Raw genomic sequence first — 21,945 nt, 5'->3', positions numbered from 1 at the left:
TCCGTGAGCATAACTCGATTGGTAAGAACGGTGCATAATATATACAAGATTGGGATTCAAATATATTATGCATTGTCTTTACTATTGAAAATTCAATTGTTATTTTGCTAAACTAGATGATGATGAGGATACAAAAAGATATGAAATTTTTATGAGTCATGGGCTAATTTAGAAGAAAATGAAGACGCACAAAATAAAATGGATGAAGAATTGTCTGCAAGAATTTCAAATGAGCAGCACATTGATGAGAACCTATATAGGGAGGAGAAGAAAAACATTGTAGATTCTATATTTCAACTTACGACAATAGGAAGAAAAAATATCAAGAGAAGAGTAAGAACACACCTAATAATATACTATCTGCAAGTGGGAGTAAATATGTGACTTCATCAATAGTTGGAACATCCAAGTATTTTAAACAAGGTGCATATTTTGGAATACAAGGAGAAACAAAGACCTGATATTATATTGATTGTGGAATATGGATGAATTTTTCCTTGGTTATGAAAATTTTTGCTACGAATGATAGAGGTAGTTTGTTACCAAATTTGTATTGAATCTTCATTTCATGTCTTCCCAATTCTTCATGACTGTTTTACTTTGCCGAATTATAGAATTTTTCAATAGAATACTTACAAAACACCTAAGAATTGCTTGCTTTAGGAAAGAGCTAGAATTACATGACTCTATGAAAACATTACAAAATGACCCTTAAACCATGAACAAATTCTCTAAAACTCTTCTATATTGACTCAAATCACTACTAAAATGACTAAAAATATATGGTAAAAATAACGTAGGATGAACTGTTATCTTATATGTACAATACTAAAAGTGCAGCGCAACTAAACAACAAACTTGTAAGAGAAACATAATAAAAGTGGAAGGAAAATTATTATGGTACCAACATTATTACATAAAATATATTATAATCTTATAACTAAGTTATTAGAATATATAATACATTTTTGATTTTGTGATAGAAATTTAGAGCTAAAAGAAACATAAATTAAAGTGCGAGGGAAATTATTAAAGTAAAAAATTTGCAGTTACACGCATGTACAAAAACCATTAATGCACTCCGGAAGCACAGAAATTTCACACATATATCTTGGACAATTATCTTGATGTATGCATCTATGAATATATGCGTTGGTATTTACCACTGCAAAGTCAAATAATAATAATAACATAATGATATTAAAAGAATATGTAACGTTGTGTCTAACATAAGGAAGAAAATGATAAAATTATTTCAAGAATTACTTACTGCCATTGGTTACCATGATATAAAGAGAAAGAAACATTATCAAAGTATAAACAAATTTATGAATTTGAGCCATATTTTTCTGCCTTTATATTTAATATATGAAAATTTGATGAACCACTTTATAAGTAAAATCTAAGGATTTGGTAACATCAACTAAATAGTTTTTTAATCACTTAAGTGTTTCAAAATCCATTTATTAAATTGAAATTATTGTTAAATGTCTCTACGATAGATTAATGTGTCGTGTTTATCTATTAGCTCACTTAAAGATTGTTTTTTATTTTTTATTTTAACTTTAAATGAGAGAGAAGGAACAAAGTCTCAAAAACGAAATAATAATAATAATGAACTATGAAAAAAAACCTGTTGAAATAATGAACCAAGAGGTGATAACACATTTATTTATAAACTAAAATTACAATAAATTGACTTTTTTGGTTGAGAAGAATTAATAATCATATTTTGGTCATGTCGGTTCTCGGATATTGGCTTGACGGCGTTGAATGGCCTTTGAGCAGGAAACTTTGTGAGTAGTTGTAGTCTTCTCTATTGTGCCCTTGACCTTCTTCCGACGAATGGGGGTGGTGTGTCTGCACGTGCTCCGACACTTAAGTCGGTGAGTGTGAGACAATAGGTTTTCTGAGACCCATGAATTTCCTTATAACACATAGGTAAATATCTATTCTATTTATATGTGAGAATATAACATCGTCTTTCATAAAACTATATTTACTATCCTATGGTTTTATTTAAAAGAGAGAGCTCGACCCTAATCTTTTAAAACCTTCTAGTTTCAAGGATAAAACTGCATCATTTCTTAGGATTCGGTGGCATCCCTTTTGGAGTGTATTCCATTGATTTGCAGTTCTCAGATGCATGATGTATTTGTGCCTGCAATTGTCCATACGATGCACACTATTTGGCTAGCAAGGAATGCTTTGAGGTATAGTTTCGATACATTTTCCCTTCATTCTACAAAGGCTAAAATTTCTTCCATGGTTGCTTTGTCTAGAGCTGTTTCTACAAGTAATTGTTTACCGCATTATGATGATGTGCTGGAAAATTTTATGATCTCTCCTTCTTATCGACGCTTTAAGGATATTATTCCTATTATTTGGAAGCCTCCTACCATTAATTGGTTAAAAGGTAATACAGATGGTTCTGTTATTAATTTGAATGCATCTTGTGGAGGAATTTTTTCGTGACTATAACCTTTTTGGGCTGTTTTGCTAGTAACTTGGGGGTGTTTCTATTTTTAAGGAGGAACTTACTGATTTGATTTTAGCAATGAAATTTGCTGCACAGCATAATTGGCATATAATTTGGTTGGAAAGTGATTCTTCTAGTACGGTTTTTTTTTCAAAATTTGCAATTTCCTCTTACTTTTCTAGTATGCAAGATGCCCCCAATCTCATATTCATAGTAAGCCTCAACACAATACAATTTTCTCATAGAATGAATAAATTAATTGAAATAAACAGCAATACGATGTCTTGATATTTAATGATTAATGTAATATGTGTCTATAATAGTGCAAGGATATTTCACGAACCGGATTATACTTATTGCGGGGATATAGTTTTTCCATGATGTCAAACATTTGATCAGTCAACTACTTCAAAACAATATCGGTGTATCATTTGTGCCTCATCCCAAAAATTCGCTTGACAACGTATAAGCACTAAGTGTGGAATTCTTCCACCCGGTAATAATAAAGTTGAAATTCCGTTGAAAAAAGCATTCAAAACAGATAACCTTTTAGATCTAAAAGCGGTAGACTGTGTTTCCTTGATAAATGTTTTCTCCGTACCACCGAAACCATATAAGAACAATAAACTACAGTTAATGGAAAGAACATACTCCATGATCTTATCACCTCTATGTTCGTTAGTCAACATCCATAGTAGATCACTGTGTCTTATCCAATTCAATCATGTCATCATCAATAATAAGTTTATTCATGAAAGTCGGCATGTCAACAATGTTTGATCGCGGCATCGATTTGGATATTTTTAAGCAACCTTCCGTGTAGTTGAAGTTTTCAATCTTGATCAAACACAAATTATTCAAATCATCATCACTGGTTCAATCTCATGCTATTATTTTGGTGTATCTAAAATAAAACAAACAAAAAAACCTCTTAAGGATATCCCTCCCTCTACGTATTTTTTCTACTTACAGACCTAGCATACTTTGACTAGAACTACACTACTACATGGAGATAATATTATGATTTTTCTTGTGAAACCTTGAAGGAATGGGTACACGAGAGTTTGGAATAGCATGAGATATGCTGGATAATGGGCGTATAATATATGTTTTTTTTTGTCAAAAATACATGGTTTCAATTGAAGATAATATATAGTAGTCTTTTTTTTTTTATAGTAATCGTATAGTCTCTCATTTTTAGGTGAAGATAAAAGATGGTGGCATATTCCGAAATCTTAGACAACATAATTGTAACTTTATTAATTGTTTGGTAATTGGCTTCCTTTTCCGGGTGAGGTAAAATATGGTGTTATACTGCAAAATTTTGGGCAACATAATTGTGGACTTTTAATTCTTTCAAAAACAAAATAATCGTGGACTTTTAATGGAAAATGTTAAGAAGTAGATACTTTTTTTTTTGAAGGAAAGAAGTAGATACTTATTATTATAATAAAACAAATAGTTAAGGTACGAATAAAAAATAAAAATTTAGTTGGGGTAGGTTGTCCCCTTCAATAGGAACCTCACAGGGTTTTGAGATTGAGATGTTTTATTAGTTAAGGTAACATTCGCCCCGTCTTACATATTATTGTCACATTATACTTCGACTTAATTAGGTGTGCAAATCTCTTACAGCAATGGGCCAACACTTAGAAAAAGAATGAAAACTGTGTCTTTTGACAGAGAGAGATATTGACAAATTCGTAGAGCCGTGAATCATGTCAAATATATATTTGACAAACTAATGTTTCTTGTTCCACCATCAAATATGGTTGGCATATTTGCCTTTTATGCTCAAAAGTACAAACAATGAAAAAAAAATTAAAAAAAAAAAAACAGTTTTTATATACATATATTAAATTACGCATAAGTAGAAGGCAAGCGAAGCTGCACCGCTAATATAAAAGTTAAGAAACAAAATCAAGATTCAAAAGGGTATCAAATGAATTTTTTCACTCCGTATTTTTAATTTAAATCCCATGATCTGCGCATCTCACAACCTTTTTTCAACATATATAATAGAATGGGAGAAACAAAAGTAGATTAGAGGAAGGGAACAAGTAACACTTAATAACATTAAACGTGTCTTTTTAAGATCAATCAGATGTCTCAAGTTCAAGTTCAAACTCTGCAAATACAGCGGCGTTAAAATAAATTAACGGGTTCCTTGTTTCTCCTATTGGGTTCATGTCTTCCACTTGTCACTTTATATCTTATGTTTTGAATATGATAACAAAGGAAACAAAACAAAGTAACACTGCCGATTGATGTATTAGAGAAAGAAGAGCATAATAAAGTCATGGCTCCTAGTTTACTTGAGATACAAGTTAACTAGATTTAGTTAGTTTAATCTTGTTCATTAGCATGTGATTAGGCTAAGTGTAATCTTCATTTTGCTTATAAATACCTCATGTACATAAATTCACATCTATGAGAAATGAGATCCTTTTCACTCTTTGTTTTCCATAACATCGTATCTAGAGCCTTTTCTCTCATTTCCATGGTGGAAGTTTGTTACAAAAGTTAGTTACGATCCATTTCCTCATCTTCGTGGAACTTATTCGTTTTTGCGAGAAAACTTCGCGTTTTCATTTTGATTCATCGCTGTTTTCTTCCTTGTTCGTGAATTTCTTTTTGTTGTTGCATCATACTTTTGCAATTTTTCTTCCCTTCTTTTTCGTTGTTTGCTTCGCATTTCATCATGCCTCGTCAAAATCAACACGATACCGAATCGGTTTTACGTTCATCCTAGTGAAGGACAGAATTCAGTCCTTGTTGCTCCTCCTTTGGATGGTTCTAAGCATTGAGTCGTTCCACGCTTCGAGCTTTTGGCGCGAAGACCAAATTAAAGTTCATTGATGGATCCATGGAAATTCCAGATGAAGATGATTTGAATCGCAATGCCTAGGAACGTTGCAATCACCTAATTCAATCATGGATTATCAATTCGGTTACTTCTTAAATCGCACAAACTCGGTTTTTCATGAAAACGCCATTGATGCATGGTTAGATCTCAAAGAACGCTTTTCCAAAGTAGATCGTATTTGCATTGCTACGCTTCGTTCCAAGATCAACAATTTGAAGCAAGGTTCAAAATCGAGTTTTGGATTACTTCACCGAATTGGAAACTCTTTGGGAAGAGTTGAATTCACACCGTCCAATGAGAGAAGCTCGTAATTTCGGGCTTGAAGATCAAGTTATCCGAGTTTCTAACTGGTTTAAATAATCAATTCAACGTTATTAAGACTCAAGTGCTTATGCTTGATCCACTTCCTTCTATCAATAATTTTTACTCTTTGGTTGTTCAAGAGGAAAGTAACAATCATTCATTATCTTCCTCAATTGATGAACCTTTATCAATTATTAATGTTGTTGATTCACACAAGCCTCAAGGGAGGGGTAGAGGTTACTTTAATGTATTCAAGCCACCTAGACATTGTTCTTTTTATGGGAAGAACAATCATACTATTGAGTATTGTTATCGAAGCATGGACATCCAAAACCAAACTTTCGAAGTATAGATCTTACGTAAATGCCTCAAGTAGTGCGATGAAATTGAGGCTCAATCAGAAGTTGGAATGATGCTTCTTCATCTCCTAATTCTAGCATTTCTTAGGAGAAGTATGATCAACTGCTTAGCTTGTTTCAACAAGTGAATTTGCTTCTGCACCATCCGTAGTTTCACCTCATGCTAGTGCTAATCATGTTCATACTTCACCTGTTTCAAGTTCCATCTCCACCATTCATTCGAGTATATCTTCTTCCATTTTTTCTTATCCTATATCTTCAAAATCTGATATTTGGTTGTTGGATTCTGGTGCTAATGAGCACATTGTGTCCTCCCCACATTGGTTCACTTCATTTCATAAAATTACACCTAAACCTGTCAATTTACCTAATGGCTCATCTGTTTTAGTTGAATATGTTGGCACCATACACTTCACACCTCATTTTTATCTTGACAATGTTCTATATTCACCTTCATTTAACCTCAACTTGATTTCCATTTCTAAGCTATGCATCTCATTACAAAGCTTTGCCACTAGGGATGGGAATAGGTCGAGCCGGCCTACGGGGCCTACGACCTAGCCTACGACGAGCCGAGCCGAGGCCGGACTTTTTCTTAAATAGAGAATGCCTATGCTTTTTGAAAAGCCTATTTAGCTTAATAGGCCAGGCCACGAGGTCATTCAAAAAGCCTCTTAGGCCTATTAGGCCGGCCTATTTAAGTAAATATGAATAATATTATTTATTATTATATTATATTTTGTACTTTGAATTAAAATAAAAATGTGTTAACTTTTTCGGTAATTTAAGCTTATTAGTATAAATTAATTTTTTGCATATTTAAATGTATTATTATAAACTAAAATTGAAATATGATCCAATATATAGTCAAATTCCCTAAAAACTCATGTTGATTATCAAAAGAGAGTTTAATCTAATTGATATATTACTTTGCTAGTCTATTTACACTTAGATCACATTGCCGATTTAAATGTGTTCATATGAAATAGGCTTTTAAACGAGCTAGCGAGGCCGTATCGGGCTTTCGAAGGCCGGACTCGAGGCCAAAAAGTAAGCCTATGACGGGCCGCGAGGCTCAAAGGCCTTGAAAAAAATTGGCGAGCCGAGCTCGGGCCTTACAAAGCCTAGCTCGGCCTAGCCTATTCCCATCCTTATTTGCCACTTTTCATGATAACAAGTATTTGTTACGGGATCTTCACTCCCAAAAGATGATTGGTTTGGGTGATCAGGTTGAAAGTCTCTATAGATTAGTATTAGATTTTTCAACTTTTCCTTTACACAATACTTTCTCTCGTCAATCATGTTTCCACCAATAAAAATCTCATTATTCCATCTTCGCACTATGGCATTTTAGGTTAGGTCATGTTTCTCATAAGAGATTGTCTCATATGTCCAAACTTTATCCTTCATTAACCTTTGATCATAAAGTTGCATGTGATATATGTCACTTTGCAAAACAAAAACAATTACCCTTCACAAATAGTCTATCGATTTAGCTTCTAGCAAGTTTGAACTATTACACTTTGACATTTGGGGCCCTTTGTCCATTACATATGTTCACAATCACAAATACTTTCTTACTATCCTTGATAATTATAGTAGATTTGTCTGGATTGTTTTGCTTGAAAGTAAATCCGAAGTCTCACAACATGTTAAAAATTTCATTACTCTTATTGAGAATCGGTATCATATCACTCCTAAGGCTGTCATAAGTGATAATGGCCCCGAGTTTTTCTCAATTCCTTTTATGCTTTTAATGGTATCTAGCATCATAAATCTTGTGTTGAAACTCCTCAACAAAATGGTAAGGTTGAAAGAGAACGTAAGCATATTCTCAATGTAGGTAGAGCACTTCTTTATCAATCTTAGCTTCCTACTTCTTATTGATCTTATGCTCTCTTACATGCCACTTTCATTATAAATAGAGTCACTTCTCCTACACTTCATAACAAATCACCTTATCAACTTCTTCATAATAAAGTACCGACATTGATTCATTCAAAGTTTTTGGCTCTTTGTGTTACTCTACTTCCCTTCATTCTCATAGAACTAAACTAGCTGCTAGAGCCGTAAAGTCTATGTTTCTAGGCTATTCCATTGGTTTTAAAGGTTTTGTTTTGTTAGATATTCACACTAGAGAAATTCATATCTTTAGACATGTCGTTCCATGAACATATATTACTTTATCCCACTTCTTCATCATCCATCACCACTAAGCGGGATTATTTTCCATCGATACTTGTCCATCAAGTAATCCCTCTGCTAATAGTTCACATACATACATGTAACGCCCGTTTCGATTATTTAATTATTTTAATGTGTTTTAGAATATATTTATATGATTGGCGTGATTTATATGAGCTTTATGTGATTTATATGATTTATGTGAGATGTTATGACTTATTTTATTATTTAATAAAATAAGATTTGAAAATAAAATAAATATTAAGTTGAGGGGTTGTTTTGTGAATTTGGAGAGTCTAGTGGTAGAAATAAGATAAATTAGATGAGGGGTTATAAATAAGAGAAGTTAGGTTTAGAAAAGTTTTACAAACGTATGATCAGTTTTTGGTGAAAAAGGGAGAAAAGTCAAGAGAAGAGGAGAAGACCTAGAGGCTGCGATTTCTACTTTCTAAGGTAAGGGTGAGACTAACATTCGGTAATTTTAAGTCTATAATCCACGATAATTAGATTTAACATGTTGTAGGTAGAGTTTGTGGGATTTTGAGAATTACGATTTAGAGAGAAATTGTTGATTAGATGATGGAAACCTGTTGAATTGATGTAGAAAACAATGTTCGGACCTTAGAATCTTTCATAGTACAATGATTAGAACCGAGTTTTGGGGTTGGGTAGATGAAAATTGGGATTTTCGTTTTAAAAGTTGGTGTCTAAACGTTTTTGCAAATAAGGGATTATGTGAGGTTCTGGAAATCGATTTTTTTAGGTGGTTGAAACTTGAATTTTTCTGTAGGTTATGATAGAGCTTAGTGTCGGGGAGCGTGTAGGCGAAAACGGCATCGAAAACGGGTTAACGATTTGGATTTTACGCGCGAAAACGTGAAAGTTAGAAAAATCGATGTTGTACGTCGAGCGAGAAATCGGGCTACGATTTTAGAAATCGGACTACGATTTTGACCAGGTTTTGGGGCGTTTCGGCACGAAAAAAATCGTACTACGATGGGAAAAAATCGGGCTACGATTTTGCACGACCGAGGAACTTTTAAAAATGCATTTTTCTTTAACCAAATTGTTTCCAAACTTCTTCCTAAGTGTAGGAACTTCATCCTAACTACCTAGAGATGTTTTTAGGGAAGAAATAACTTTTTATAAGGATCTAATGAGTTCGTGAGCTGGTCTTTGGGGTAGTAATGAAAGTTGTATATAATTGCATTGCCTTACGGTGAGTCGAATTAATATGAATATTTGTTCTTTGGATAAACCGAAATACATATATTATGAGGAAAATGTTGTTATGGAAGATATGGTTGTTTATACCATGCAAGTTATTGCTATTGATGTTGTTATGTGCAAGTTGTCTTATGTTGCTATTTCTGCCGTTGTTGATTATTAATGTCGTAAAGTTGTAAATGTTGGTCTAAGTTGTAAAGTTGTAAGATGTTGTCCAAATTATTGGAGTCATAAGTGATGTTCATGATGTTTCAAGTTGTAAGATGTTGAGTCCATACATACTCATCCAAAGTTGAGGGCTTGATGCCCTGGAGCCTTTGCTCAAACACGTTGAGGGCTTGATGCCCTGCAGCTTTTTCTCAATTAAGTTGGGGTCTTGATGCCCTGGAGCCATTTTACACTCAAATATGTTGAGGGCTTGATGCCCTTTGAATTGGTACCACATGCATTTGAATTGTCGAGATGATTTAAGAAGTTGAAATTGCATAGTCGAGTCAAAGTCATTAAGTTGTTAAGAGTTGTTATCCATGAGTCGTTAATTGGTTTATGAAGTTGATTATGGAGTTGTTTATGATGATGATATGATGTTACATAATTAATGTTATGATATTTGATGATGTTTACGTTGTTAAATGTAATTAATGAATTATATGTTTAATATTGTTGTTTGTGAATCTTACCCCTTCTCGCTTGAAAATGTTGTTCTTCGTATGGGTAACTTGCGGGTAACCAAGATTAGTCGCGGTCGTGAGTGGACTCTCTCACCAGTGTGTCCTAAGTGCTACGATACATAACGGGATGGGAATTTGTTGTTGCTTTTACGTTCCTTACGTATTACTTTAAGAAGATTTTTATGAATTATTATTGAACTAAGTATTTATGAGATTTTATGTTGAGACCCTTGTGCCAAAGATTATTTTTGATGTTGAATTATTCCGCTGCGAAGTTTTAAATATTACGTTGTTGGATTTTAAAGGATTAATATTTATTTACTCCGTTTAAGATTTTATGAAAAGAGATGTGACATTCCGTTTACGTTGAGAAACTACGATTTATTTATGAAATTTTTATGTTGGGAAAATGGGGTGTTACAACTTCCACCTCCATTCATTGAGATTGAACCTCCTCATCCCGATACCGAACACTCCATATCACCTATTCCACCACCACCTACCTTAATAAGATCATCTAGAAATCCCATTCCACCTATACATTTACGGGATTACATTTGCAATATGATTGATGCATCTGCTTCCTTTTCTTACGATGTCCCTTATCCTATTTCTCATTGCATGTCATTTACCAATTTTTCACCTTCTCATTGTGCTTATTCTTTGTCCATTGACTCCTACACTGAGCCCACTACATATGCCGAGGCTAGCAAATTCGGTTGTTGGAAGCGAGGCAATGCAAGCCGAACTTCTTGCTCTTAAAAACAACCGGAACATGGAAACTTGTTGATTTACCTCCCAATGTTAAGACTATTAGTTGTAGATGGATTTATAAAATCAAATATCATGCAGATGGTTCAATAGAGAGATACAAATCAAGATTAGTTGCTAAGGGTTACAATCGGATTGAGGGTTTGGATTACTTTGACACTTACTCTCCGGTTGCCAAACTAACAACCGTCAAAACTATCATTGCTTTGGCATCCATCAATCACTGGCACATTCATCAATTAGATGTTGTTAATAATGCTTTTTTACATGGAGATTTACAAGAAGATGTATACATGCTTGTTCCCGAAGGTATCACTCCTTCCAAACCAAATCGAGTGTGTAAGCTAGTCGAATCATTGTATGGACTTAAGCGAGGCTAGTAGAAAGTGGTATGAGAAGTTCACTTCTCTTCTTCTTAATCACCACTATACTCAATCTACATCTGATCATTCATTGTTTATCAAAAAGACTTGCTACTTCCTTCATAGTACTTGCTTGTTAATGTAGATGATGTGATAATTGTTGGTGATTCATTATCTGAATTTCAAAACATCAAAGCCATATTGCATCCCTCATTTCTCGGAAAACTCACAGCAACTATGTGTCCTCTCTAACATTCCGATTTTTTATTTTTCATTATTTTAATTATTTAGAATTTAATTGTTTATTTCATGTGTTTGAATTGATGGGTTAGTTGATTTTTATTACGGATTGAGGAGTAAAGCGTATTTTGGTAATTTAAGAGTGAAGGGTATTTACGTAATTTAGGTGTGGAGGATATTTTGGTGATTTAGAAGTGGAGGATGTTTTTGTGAAAGTTAGTAGAAACTTTGAGGAATTAAGATAATAGAAGTATACGAGTAAAAGGGATGTTTAAGTGAAGTAATTGTGTAGTGTTTTCTTTATGAAGAAGAATAGAGACTAAGCTCATTAAGAGTTAAGTGAGCTGATTGTCGGATTAGGCAAGGGTACCAAATTGTTTACCAAGTAATAAAGTGATAAGTATAATATCGTATCCACAAGGATTGTCGTTTCGTCCAAACAATTTGTGTTACTTATTATTAAATAGTAAAATAAAAGAGTTTAAGGATAGAGATTGCAATTTTTATCTGTTTGCAACAAAGCAAGTTACTTGTTTTGGTTGCATAAAAGTATGCAGCGGTTAGGATTCTTCGAATCCCTCATATTTATTTGTTGGATTTAAATAACATTCATGTCGTGTTTATTTATCTTAAGTAGACTATGCAAGTAATGAGGCTTGTTAGGACGTTCTAACCTAGTTAGTTATCAAGATTCAAAATGTTGATCGCACGATGATCCTTACATGCAAAAAGGTCTATACTATCTCGGTTGATTTAGGTTTATCCCTCCAATGTTGAGTTGCACTTGCTGGTCCACGCTAAGGTTATACACGCGCTACGGTATAGGGTTATTAATCATATAGGATTCGCCACCTTCGTAAGGATTATTAGTGTGGGGGTTTTACTCCCTTAAAGGTAATTGAAACATAGTCTTTATATCGGATGTTCTTGTTTTGCCGATTTGCATAATTTCTTCGTGAATTACTTCAAAAACACCCTAAAATGTCTATGTTTCGGGAAAACTATAATTACGGACTCAAATATAGAAAACATTACAAATGTCCTGAAATCATAGGCAATTGCTCTAATACTCCTCCGTATTGCTTTGGTAAAACCTACGAAAATGATTTGAAAAACATGTTAAGAATAACGTAAGATGACCTTTCATCATGAACCAAACCCAAAACAAGTGGATATAACTTAGTGTTAGTCTTTATGAATTAGGGTTAGAAAATCATTTGCAAACTTTTAAGAAAGAGGCAAGCAAGAGGTAAGAGAGAAGAAAAAGGGGATCTAGAGAGAGAAAGGAGGAAATCTCAAGAATCAAAGGGAAGTGGGAGGTCCAAGCTTGTAGGAGGCTAGCTTTGGAAATTAAGAGGTACGAAGGTTAGATTATTTTCACCATATATGATTTATGAGCAATTGGGTAGTTGTGGGTTGTATAATTTTTCTCTACTTTCATGATTCTTGTGATGAATTAATATTAATTTCATGCTCTAGTTGTTGTTGTTATTTTGGATATGAGATTATTTATGAAACCATGTTGTTGTTGTGTGAAAATTCATGTTTAATTATGTTGAGTTCGTGTTTTTGAATTTTAAGCTAAAAAAGTTCATGAATTTTGATGATAAAATGATGTTGATTTTGCTCTACCTTCTTGTTATGATTTTGGGTATTGAATGTTTTTGTTCTCATGAATTTCAATGTGATAAGTTCATGGTTTAATTTTGATTATGTGGCGTTATTGAGGTTTTGGAAAAGTGAGTATAAATCATGAATTTGGACACATAAATGATGTTTTGGTGTGTGTGTGTTAAGTGTTTATAATGAAGTGGATGACCTAGGGTATTGTTTTTGAAAGATTAAAATGTGTTCGGGTTGAATTAAGGGCTTTAGAAGTGATTATTTGGTAAAAATCGCGTTTTAAAAGCTGATTTTTGACTTTCTATACACCGGTAAAATTACTCATCTTTCGCGAGTTCCGAGAATCTAAATTTTTAAGTGGTAATCGATTACCGGTATGTGGTAATCGATTACCACATGCAAATTTTGCCCGAGAATGTTGGTTTTCTTGGTTTAATCGATTACACGATGGTCGGATTAGTCAAGTGTACCAAATTGTTTACCAAGTAATAAAGTGATAAGTAGAGTATTGTATCCACATGGATTGTCGGTTCATCTAAACAATTGCGTTACTTATTTGGGAACAATAAAATAAATAAAGAGATAAGGGTTTAGAGTTTTGCAATTTAATATGTTTGCAACACATCAAAGTTACTGTTTTAATTGCGGATGGTAGCGACAATTGGGATTCTTTAAATCCCCTCTATTTATTTGTTCGAATAATTAACAATCGAAGTCGCATTTCGTATTATAAGTAGACTAAGTGATGAGTTCGTCGGGACGTGATAACCTAATCGGTTTTCAAGTCGCACATGTTGGTTGCATGGTGATTTTTATGTGCGGGGTCTTACTATCTCGGTCAATTTCGATTTATTCCGCCGCCTGTTGAGCTGCACCTCCTAGTCACACGGTGATCCTTACATGTAGGGTCTTACTCCCTCGAAGGGGGTAATTGAAACATAAACTTCAATTAGAATTCCTAAATTTCCAAAGGTACGGGTCCCGGTGTTTCTAAAGGTTCTCTCATCTATGAGTCTTATAAGTACATAGCACACTCTCCCTCTCGATAGTTCTACAAACGGGCAGCCCTATTAGTGTCTACCTTACCAAAGTGCGTGGAGAATGGAGTTACTAAGTTGATTTAAGTCGTGAAACCCCCTTTCTTATATTTTTCTCACCTTCATTATACGGTACAAATATTGAGAACATGGTTCTCACGTCAACGTCATTCCTAAGCTTCATATGGGTGAACCATAAACTTCCATACGAGTCCGCCTATGGACGACGATACTCAACAATATTCACCATTCTTTTGTCTTTGTGGTTGAGTCGACGATTGATTTGACCCAGCCGGTCCTTCAATCCAAACATTGTGACATCGGCCCGAGACCAACTTCTTGTAAACTACGGCTAGCTTGGTGTTCATATCTACGGGATATGTGTTCATTGTTCGTTGTTGTGTTTTACAATAAATGAATCAAACACACCAATTTATACAAGTTTCTATGCATCGTGTACCACGGGAAAATCATGTACTTGGGTGATTCGAATTATACAATGCGAAACGAGTCAAACCTTATAATGTACGAGTTTTAAAACAATCTTGGACCAATTCAAATTATATAATCCGAACAATTTTAGGATGGTGACGAATTATACAATTTGAACCAATTCGAATATGGATAATGGCTTGGACGCAAGGTGACTCTTTGAGCTTGTGTTTTGTCGGTCCCTTGATTGGTCGAGACTATCTTGATGATAGGAACCCGAATTAAAGAGAAACAAAAGGAATAGTATTATTGATTCAAAAGAAAATATTACGAGAAGATTATCCCTCCTGTAATCCCAGAGCAAAAGCTCCTCAAAGAAGAGACATTTCTCTACTTGCCCCAAAACCAATAAGGTTCCTAATTGAACTATTTTGAATTCTCCTCTTGTTGTGGCCAAATGGCCTTATTTATACAAACTAAGGGCATAAGCACTTGTAACCGCTCCTAATTAATACAAATTACGCATAAAGCGCCTAATCGCTCCTAATCAACACAAATACCGCATATTATACAAAATGCTAACTGCTCCTAAATAGCTATATATTAAAATAACCGATCGCATCGGCAGTTACCCTATCAATACCACCGGATACCTAACACTTGACCATGTATTTTAACCACTAGTTGATTGATTAAACATGTGTTTTTTTTACCATTACACTCTATACACTCATTCTTCACAAATTTCCCCTATAAATAGCTACATATTATTCACAAGTTCTCATTCCATCTCACATTCTCTCATTCTCTTTTATATATTTCTTCATAGTAGTGTTCAAGATACCAATTTTACACCGTTGACCTTTCATACAAAAAGGTTTCTATCATATTTTAGGGATAGTATAAATAATCATCGACAAAAATTTTACTCATCCCACTCCATCTTGTAGCACGAGATTTCGCATTAGTCGTCTAATAATTTATTTGTAATAAGTATATTATCTCAATGTAAATGTATTACGAAACTATTGATCAATTAATAAAAATGTTAGATATTGAGAAATTGTATCATGTCACTTTACATTTATGTTATATTTTTATTTTCAACTGTCATTTTTATAATATATGTCACTGTTGTCTTAAAAAGCTGATTAAAAATATGGTTTTTTGAAGGAATCGAAAATATGGTTAAAAAACGTAATCAGATTATATAATCTAAATATGAGTGTTTCTTCAAAAAAATAATCTAAATATGAGTGTGTTCAAAATAAAATAGGGCTATAGGATGAGAAAAGAGTCCATCTAATTTGTACACATTGATTGATATCCAAGTAAAAATATTTGTGACATGGCAACACATGACATCTCTAGCCTACAATCTTTTTTTTGAGGGAATCTCTAGCCTACAATCAATGATTCAAATCTGGCATATTTGATCGTGACTAAGATTTAGAGCTTCAATATAAAAATGATGTAAAAGACAAGATGATTATATTTTCGAATTTACGGCAAGAGGAAAGAAGGTTAGTGTGAATTTGTGAGTGGGATGAAAGGACGTGGAAGCCACGCTTGAAATCCACCCATCGCTAATTAGCCTATTACAAAGAGAAAGAAAAACGTGATGGGTCCCCACTCTACCCACTCAAACAAACATTACAAACATTATTACACCAATATCCTCAAAAAGACAAGGTCAAAATACACAGGCATAGGTGACAAAGTGCTGCTATTACTGCTAAGAATTACTATTAAAATATCATCATTAAACATAAAATACATGAAGAATAGAGAAGGCTTTTTAATCACATGACATAATATTGCTACCGAGAAAGATTCAATGGAGCAATCGGATCAGGTACCACGTGACGTGATTACCAATCTAGGGTGTGTTTTTTATGTACTTGCAAACCCAAAAATTTAAAATATATAGTCAATTTTAACTGTATTAAAATTTTATAGGCACAAAACTAGAGACAGAAAGCAAGAAGGTGAACAATATTCAGAGGCAAATATAGAAACGCCAACACATCTTTATTTCATCTACTTTCTCTGCTTTTTATGTCGTCTAATAAACTCTTTTTCAAGTCCAACACCCTCACTTTCACTGCAAAAAGCTAACACAACGACCCTCATTTTTAATTTCCTTCAACACTGTACAGAAGCCCCACTTGTTTATGTTTATTCAATACATAATAGACTTTACTTGCATTCAAGACAAAAATTTCATTACATGGTTTGAAAAATGTATCTCAAATTCACAATACCTCAAGAATAATATAATAATTAGTTGAAAAAAGAACTTTCCATCCACCCTTTGTATAACAACTGTACATTGTTCTTATTTTTCTACTATCCAAGCATTTTTAATCTAACCTCAGGGAAACAATTTTCCCTTCACCCCTCTTCCTATATTTTTTCCATCATATTCATATCCTATTGGTAACCACAATAAATTAAATAAGTCCCACCCCATTTCAAAAAAATACAAAATAGTCTGAACATCATCCCATTTTTTTCATATACATGTTTTCCCTGATCCAGCAAATCATCATCATGGCTGTATCTTCAAAACTCAGCCAAAAAAACAACACCAACTCAAGTGAGATTCTTTGAGGCCCCACTTACAGTGATCTGATGAACAGTAAACTCTAAGGTCCCTCTTTTGCAAGTGGGTTTCAAACTTCCAAATATTTTTCCTGGATTTTTGTGATCATCATGATTCATGGCATTTTTTAACCTTCAGGAGAAGATATTTTATCCTCATTTTGTACTAACTGGTCACTGCTTACCAATCTTCAATGAATATTCTTCCAACAAAATCTCGAAACCTTTTTGAGTATAGCTTTGGATCAACAGCAGAAATTGAAGTAGAGTCAACTTGCAAAGACTTGTAAGCATGCTCAAGCTTTTTGCTGATATCATAGTCCTGTAAAATATCGATAACCCCAAAATATAGAACGCAATCATAAGCCTCCCCGCTGCTATAAGGATTCAAATGGCTGATTCCACCATTGGTGTATTGATCAAAATCACTCCTCCTTGCCAATCGTTCTGCTCTTGCTGGCATATTCGCTCCTAGCCTGATTAATGATTTCCTGAAGAAAGAAGAATCCTAATTAATACATGTCCTGAAATTTGCAAATATGAATTCATATAGAAAATATCAACAATCTTGAATAGTGTAGGAGTGTAACAAAATAGTAAAAATTCAGAATCTTCAAACCACGGTATCAGAAAGTTGAAATTGTTGTGTCTGCCTATGGTATATGGGAAAAATCCAGAAAGAACATGAATGCAAAGAAGGTAAGAATAAAACATGATTGCAATCAATGAATTTATTGTCAGGCCAAAAATATATTAGAAATCAAATTAAATCTAATGAATTAAGACCACAGCTTGCATATGTCCCACAAACAACTATTTCCTGCAAAACTATACCCACTTAATTTGCCAACATAATGCAAACTACTTACAATTATTATCATGAATTATTATTATCAACCAATTTTAATGCCAATAAAGAATTTGAATTTAAGCCGGCATGTGTTACAGGCCTACAACTTATTCCTTTCTGATATTTTCAAGAGATAACAATATAATATATAATATTTGTATTATAACACAACAACCAACAGCACAAGCCCTAATATATCTCAAGATTACAAACAATTCTCATTTTTACTGAGATTAATAAAAGATTTCAACTGATTCAGGAAACACCCCTGAAGCTTTTTCCAATTTAGCTTTGGTTGCAAGTCATTTAAAAACCCAGCCATTTGATAAATTAAATCTAAAAAATATCCATCTACACTAATTTTAAGGAACTAGAACAGATCATGACAAACCTTCCAGATTTAACTCGATCCCTATCTTGCAACTCTGCTTCGAGAAAGCGATAACCACGCATGAACTTCTCAGTATGATAAGAATCCTGATTGCCTAAAAGGGGAAAGAATATCGCTTTGAATATTTACATAACATAAACCATAACCATATGCTCTATAGTGAGTGTTAGATCAATACCAGTGCGTAGAAGAAAAGGTGACAACCCCATTTTGTCATAAGTGTTGTCATCACGAAAATGAAGGCCAACCAAAAGACTGTAGTCCATAATTTTCTCGTTTTCCAAGAACTCACAATCCCGCTCAATTTGTCTGGAACACAATACCATAACTTGTCAGATACGTATTCTATAACGATTCACTGGTAAGATGCAGCCTAGAAAGAAAGAAAAAAAATATAACAAACACAAAAACTTACTTAATAAGATCCTGGTACCAATTTCGTTGTACACGAAACACATAGTTCAGATCAAGGTCTTTGAGGGTGGTTGTTTCATCAATCTCATCCTCAGGTTTATCTGTTGCACGACCATGTGAAGATCCTTTCAAATCAAATCGTCTATGAATTGGATATTCAGAGCAGAAAAGATTGCCCATCACAATAAACCGGATCTGATTTTCCAATAACAATGAAAAGTCAGGCACAGGGAAACATGGGACAAACGTTCCATACAGCTACAATAATATATCTATCGATCCATACCTTTTGGCCTCCAATAGGTTTCACACAATGTACCCCAAAGAATTTTGTCACCAGTGAATTCTCATATTTGGACACGTGTTTGTAATAGCTTCGAAGCATCCGAAGAAGCACCTAAAAGTTGGAAGTCAGAAATTACACATCATCAATGCGAGTACAATCGAGCCAAAGACTTGTAATTGCGTAACTTGCGTTATAAAAGGTAAGAATCTACGTTTAACCGGGATATTCGAATAGCGACAAAGATAGACCAGACCTCCTTACAAAACCTAAGTTGTCTGGTCTACTAACGATTTGACTAACAGTTGACTGGAAGAAGAAAAAAACAACGATAAATAATCATTTTTCCACATGGTATGTTTTGTTCTTAGCATTATATCGTCAAACCCAAACCCGTGTAAAATTCAACAAGACACAAAATTCAACAAAAGTCTATACAACACATGTATCTAACCTTGACTTCAGATTTCTTCACTGTCTTAATCATGAATCTGTCATCTTGGGTCAAGTAGAAAACACTTCCGCTTTTCCCGGGAGAGGAAAGTTCTCTAAGAGCATCATCCCCACATATAGCCAACATATAATCAGCAGGATCAACCTGAAACAGCTTCCTCAAATGTCTGAAGAATCAAAGCAAAATAAAGTCAACATCAAAGCATGACACAATTTCAACACGCTAAACAACTCCAATCCAAAAATCATCCAAAACACCCGAATTAATTTCAACACAGGTCACCTCACCAAAACATCAACATTAAAACAAACAAACATGTATACAAATTCAACAACAAAAAGAGTTATACCTAAAAACAACCGGACAGTAATCTTTCCATCGAAACTCCGCGGTTTGATGAGGCGGGGTAATCTTGGATCCTTCACTCGGAAACCTTGTCCAGAACTTCTCCTTAGGATCAAAATCACTAGGTTTAAGCTCTCGTAACTTCGACGCTTCCTTCCCAACCGTGTATCTACACATAACATGATAAGTTAAATTAATTAAACAACAAACTCAAACACAAAAATAACAATAACAATAACAAAACAAGGGTCTCTAATTTACCTAATCCCCAATTGCAAATTAAGCATCAAATCATAATTCTTATGCCCTTTAGAAATAGTTTGACCAGGTCTCTTAACCTCAGAAGAGAAACAACAAGGATGTTTTCGAAACTCATCAGGATCGGAACACGTTCCATCGCGATAAAACATCGAAGCTTCGACATTATCAACAATATCACAAGTAATATCACCAGCTTCACCTTCAGATTCCCAAATACAAATCCTAGGAAAATTCTTCTCATTCAAACTCCCTCTACCACTAACAGTAGTATCAACAGAAGAACGTTTCCTCATCAACACAGGGGCAAAATTGTCATTCCAAACAAACCCACCAAAACCATGTTGAATCTTCATAACACCTTGTCCTTTCGGAACACCATTCTCCCACAAACCCTCCAAACGGTTTCCGTTAACCCAAACTAACGAACCCTTACCAGATATAACGCCGTTACGCCATTCACCAACATACTCATTCCCATTCTTCCAAACGTAACGTCCTTGACCATCTTGAACGTTACGCTTCCACCACCCTTCGTATAAATCACCGTTCGCGTAACGTTTCTGACCGAACCCGTGTTTTCTATCGGAGCTCCACGACCCGCGATATGTATCACCGTCGGATCCAACGAATGTTCCGAATCCTTCCATTCGACCCGACTTGAACTCTCCCTCGTAAGTCGCGCCTGAAGGCCATGAAAATTTCCCTTTCCCCGAAGCTTTTCCACGTTTCCATTCACCTTCGTACATGCAACCGTCGGTCCATAGATACTTCCCGGATCCATTCGGTACGTTGCCGGAGAAACTTCCGGCGTAGAAATCTCCGTTTGGAAGTACTCTTTCCACAACGGATCTACCATCGGAAACCACCGTGAAGCTCGTCGGTGTCACTCTTCTACCACCTCCTTGTGAACGGCTTCTTCCAGCAATCACCGCCGGTGGAGAAGGTTTGTTTTCCTTCTCCGGCTCAGGAATGTTGTTCTTCGTTGAACTAACAACCTCAACAACTTCATCGTTCACCACTGTATCACTCATTTTCGAATATATTTTCCGGCGAGAAATCAATGCTCAGTGCATTTTCCGGCGAGATTCGTGCCGGCGGCGAGGTTGTTTTATTTTTCTCTCTCTCTAATGTTACTTTTTTGAAGTGTTTGGAGAAAAACGAGTGGGAATCATAGAAAGCAAAGAAGAGAAGAGGATAGAAAGAGAGAGTATACAGAGAGACAAGAAATGATGTATTTTCAGTTTTAACGCAAAAATGTTTAATAATTAATTAATTTAATTGAAGGCTTTTCTTTTTATGTTTTTTTGGAGAAAAAATGGAAAAGGAAAAAGAAAAGAGTGTTTAATGTGCCAGCTCTGCTTTGCCTAGGTCAGTGTTCATTCATTAATTAAGTTTTAAAGTTATTTTAAGTGTATATGATGGCTACATACATATATCCTCTTCCTCTCTGTAAATTGACTGATTTATTTGTCTTACCACAACCTATCTTCATCTCTCCAACATTAAAAAATTGGAAAATGTTGGACGAGTCTTGAGACACCTGGTTAAGGAAGCTAAATGAAGAAAGTGAAAGTCAAAAAAGACATTTTTTAATCTTTTAACGCATTGATTATACAATAGGTCTTTGCACAAGGAACTTGAATAACAAGACCCTAAAAATTTGATAAATTGTCCATGAGATTAATTTAGTTGGTAAAGACAATGGAATCTCTTTGATTTTGTATATAAAAAAATTAAAAAAAGGTTTTGGACTTATTTATAAAAATAATGTCACAACTTTTAAGGTGTA

The 21,945-nt window shown here is 34.4% G+C and overlaps 1 protein-coding gene, 1 long non-coding RNA gene and 1 pseudogene across 2 annotated transcripts; 1 reads left to right on the top strand and 2 right to left on the bottom strand.

Annotated features, from left to right (window-relative positions):
* Positions 1–199: 199 nt before the first annotated feature.
* LOC146922486 (uncharacterized) lies at positions 200–1,424 on the bottom strand. The gene is made up of 3 exons (XR_015012482.1): positions 1,271–1,424; positions 346–1,165; positions 200–214 (listed from the first exon to the last, which is right to left on the bottom strand). It is a non-coding gene; the product is annotated as an uncharacterized LOC146922486 (long non-coding RNA).
* A 4,312-nt stretch (positions 1,425–5,736) lies between these two features.
* LOC146922485 (uncharacterized) lies at positions 5,737–6,568 on the top strand (annotated as a pseudogene).
* A 10,269-nt stretch (positions 6,569–16,837) lies between these two features.
* On the bottom strand, positions 16,838–21,369 carry LOC146922484 (phosphatidylinositol 4-phosphate 5-kinase 1-like). Its single transcript, XM_085715390.1, has 8 exons — positions 20,157–21,369; positions 19,900–20,064; positions 19,551–19,716; positions 19,100–19,210; positions 18,815–19,008; positions 18,578–18,708; positions 18,400–18,493; positions 16,838–17,649 (listed from the first exon to the last, which is right to left on the bottom strand). The coding sequence occupies exons 1-8, from the start codon at positions 21,185–21,187 to the stop codon at positions 17,340–17,342; spliced, it is 2,202 nt and encodes a 733-aa protein (XP_085571516.1). The 5' UTR covers positions 21,188–21,369; the 3' UTR covers positions 16,838–17,339.
* Between the last annotated feature and the right edge of the window lie 576 nt (positions 21,370–21,945).

Source organism: Medicago sativa, chromosome 5 (assembly GCF_051527215.1).
Source record: "Medicago sativa cultivar Bolivia chromosome 5, Bolivia_mono, whole genome shotgun sequence".
NCBI lineage: Eukaryota > Viridiplantae > Streptophyta > Magnoliopsida > Fabales > Fabaceae > Medicago > Medicago sativa.
The sequence above is the reverse complement of the archived record's forward strand: the minus strand, read 5'-3'. Positions and strand labels throughout refer to the sequence as shown.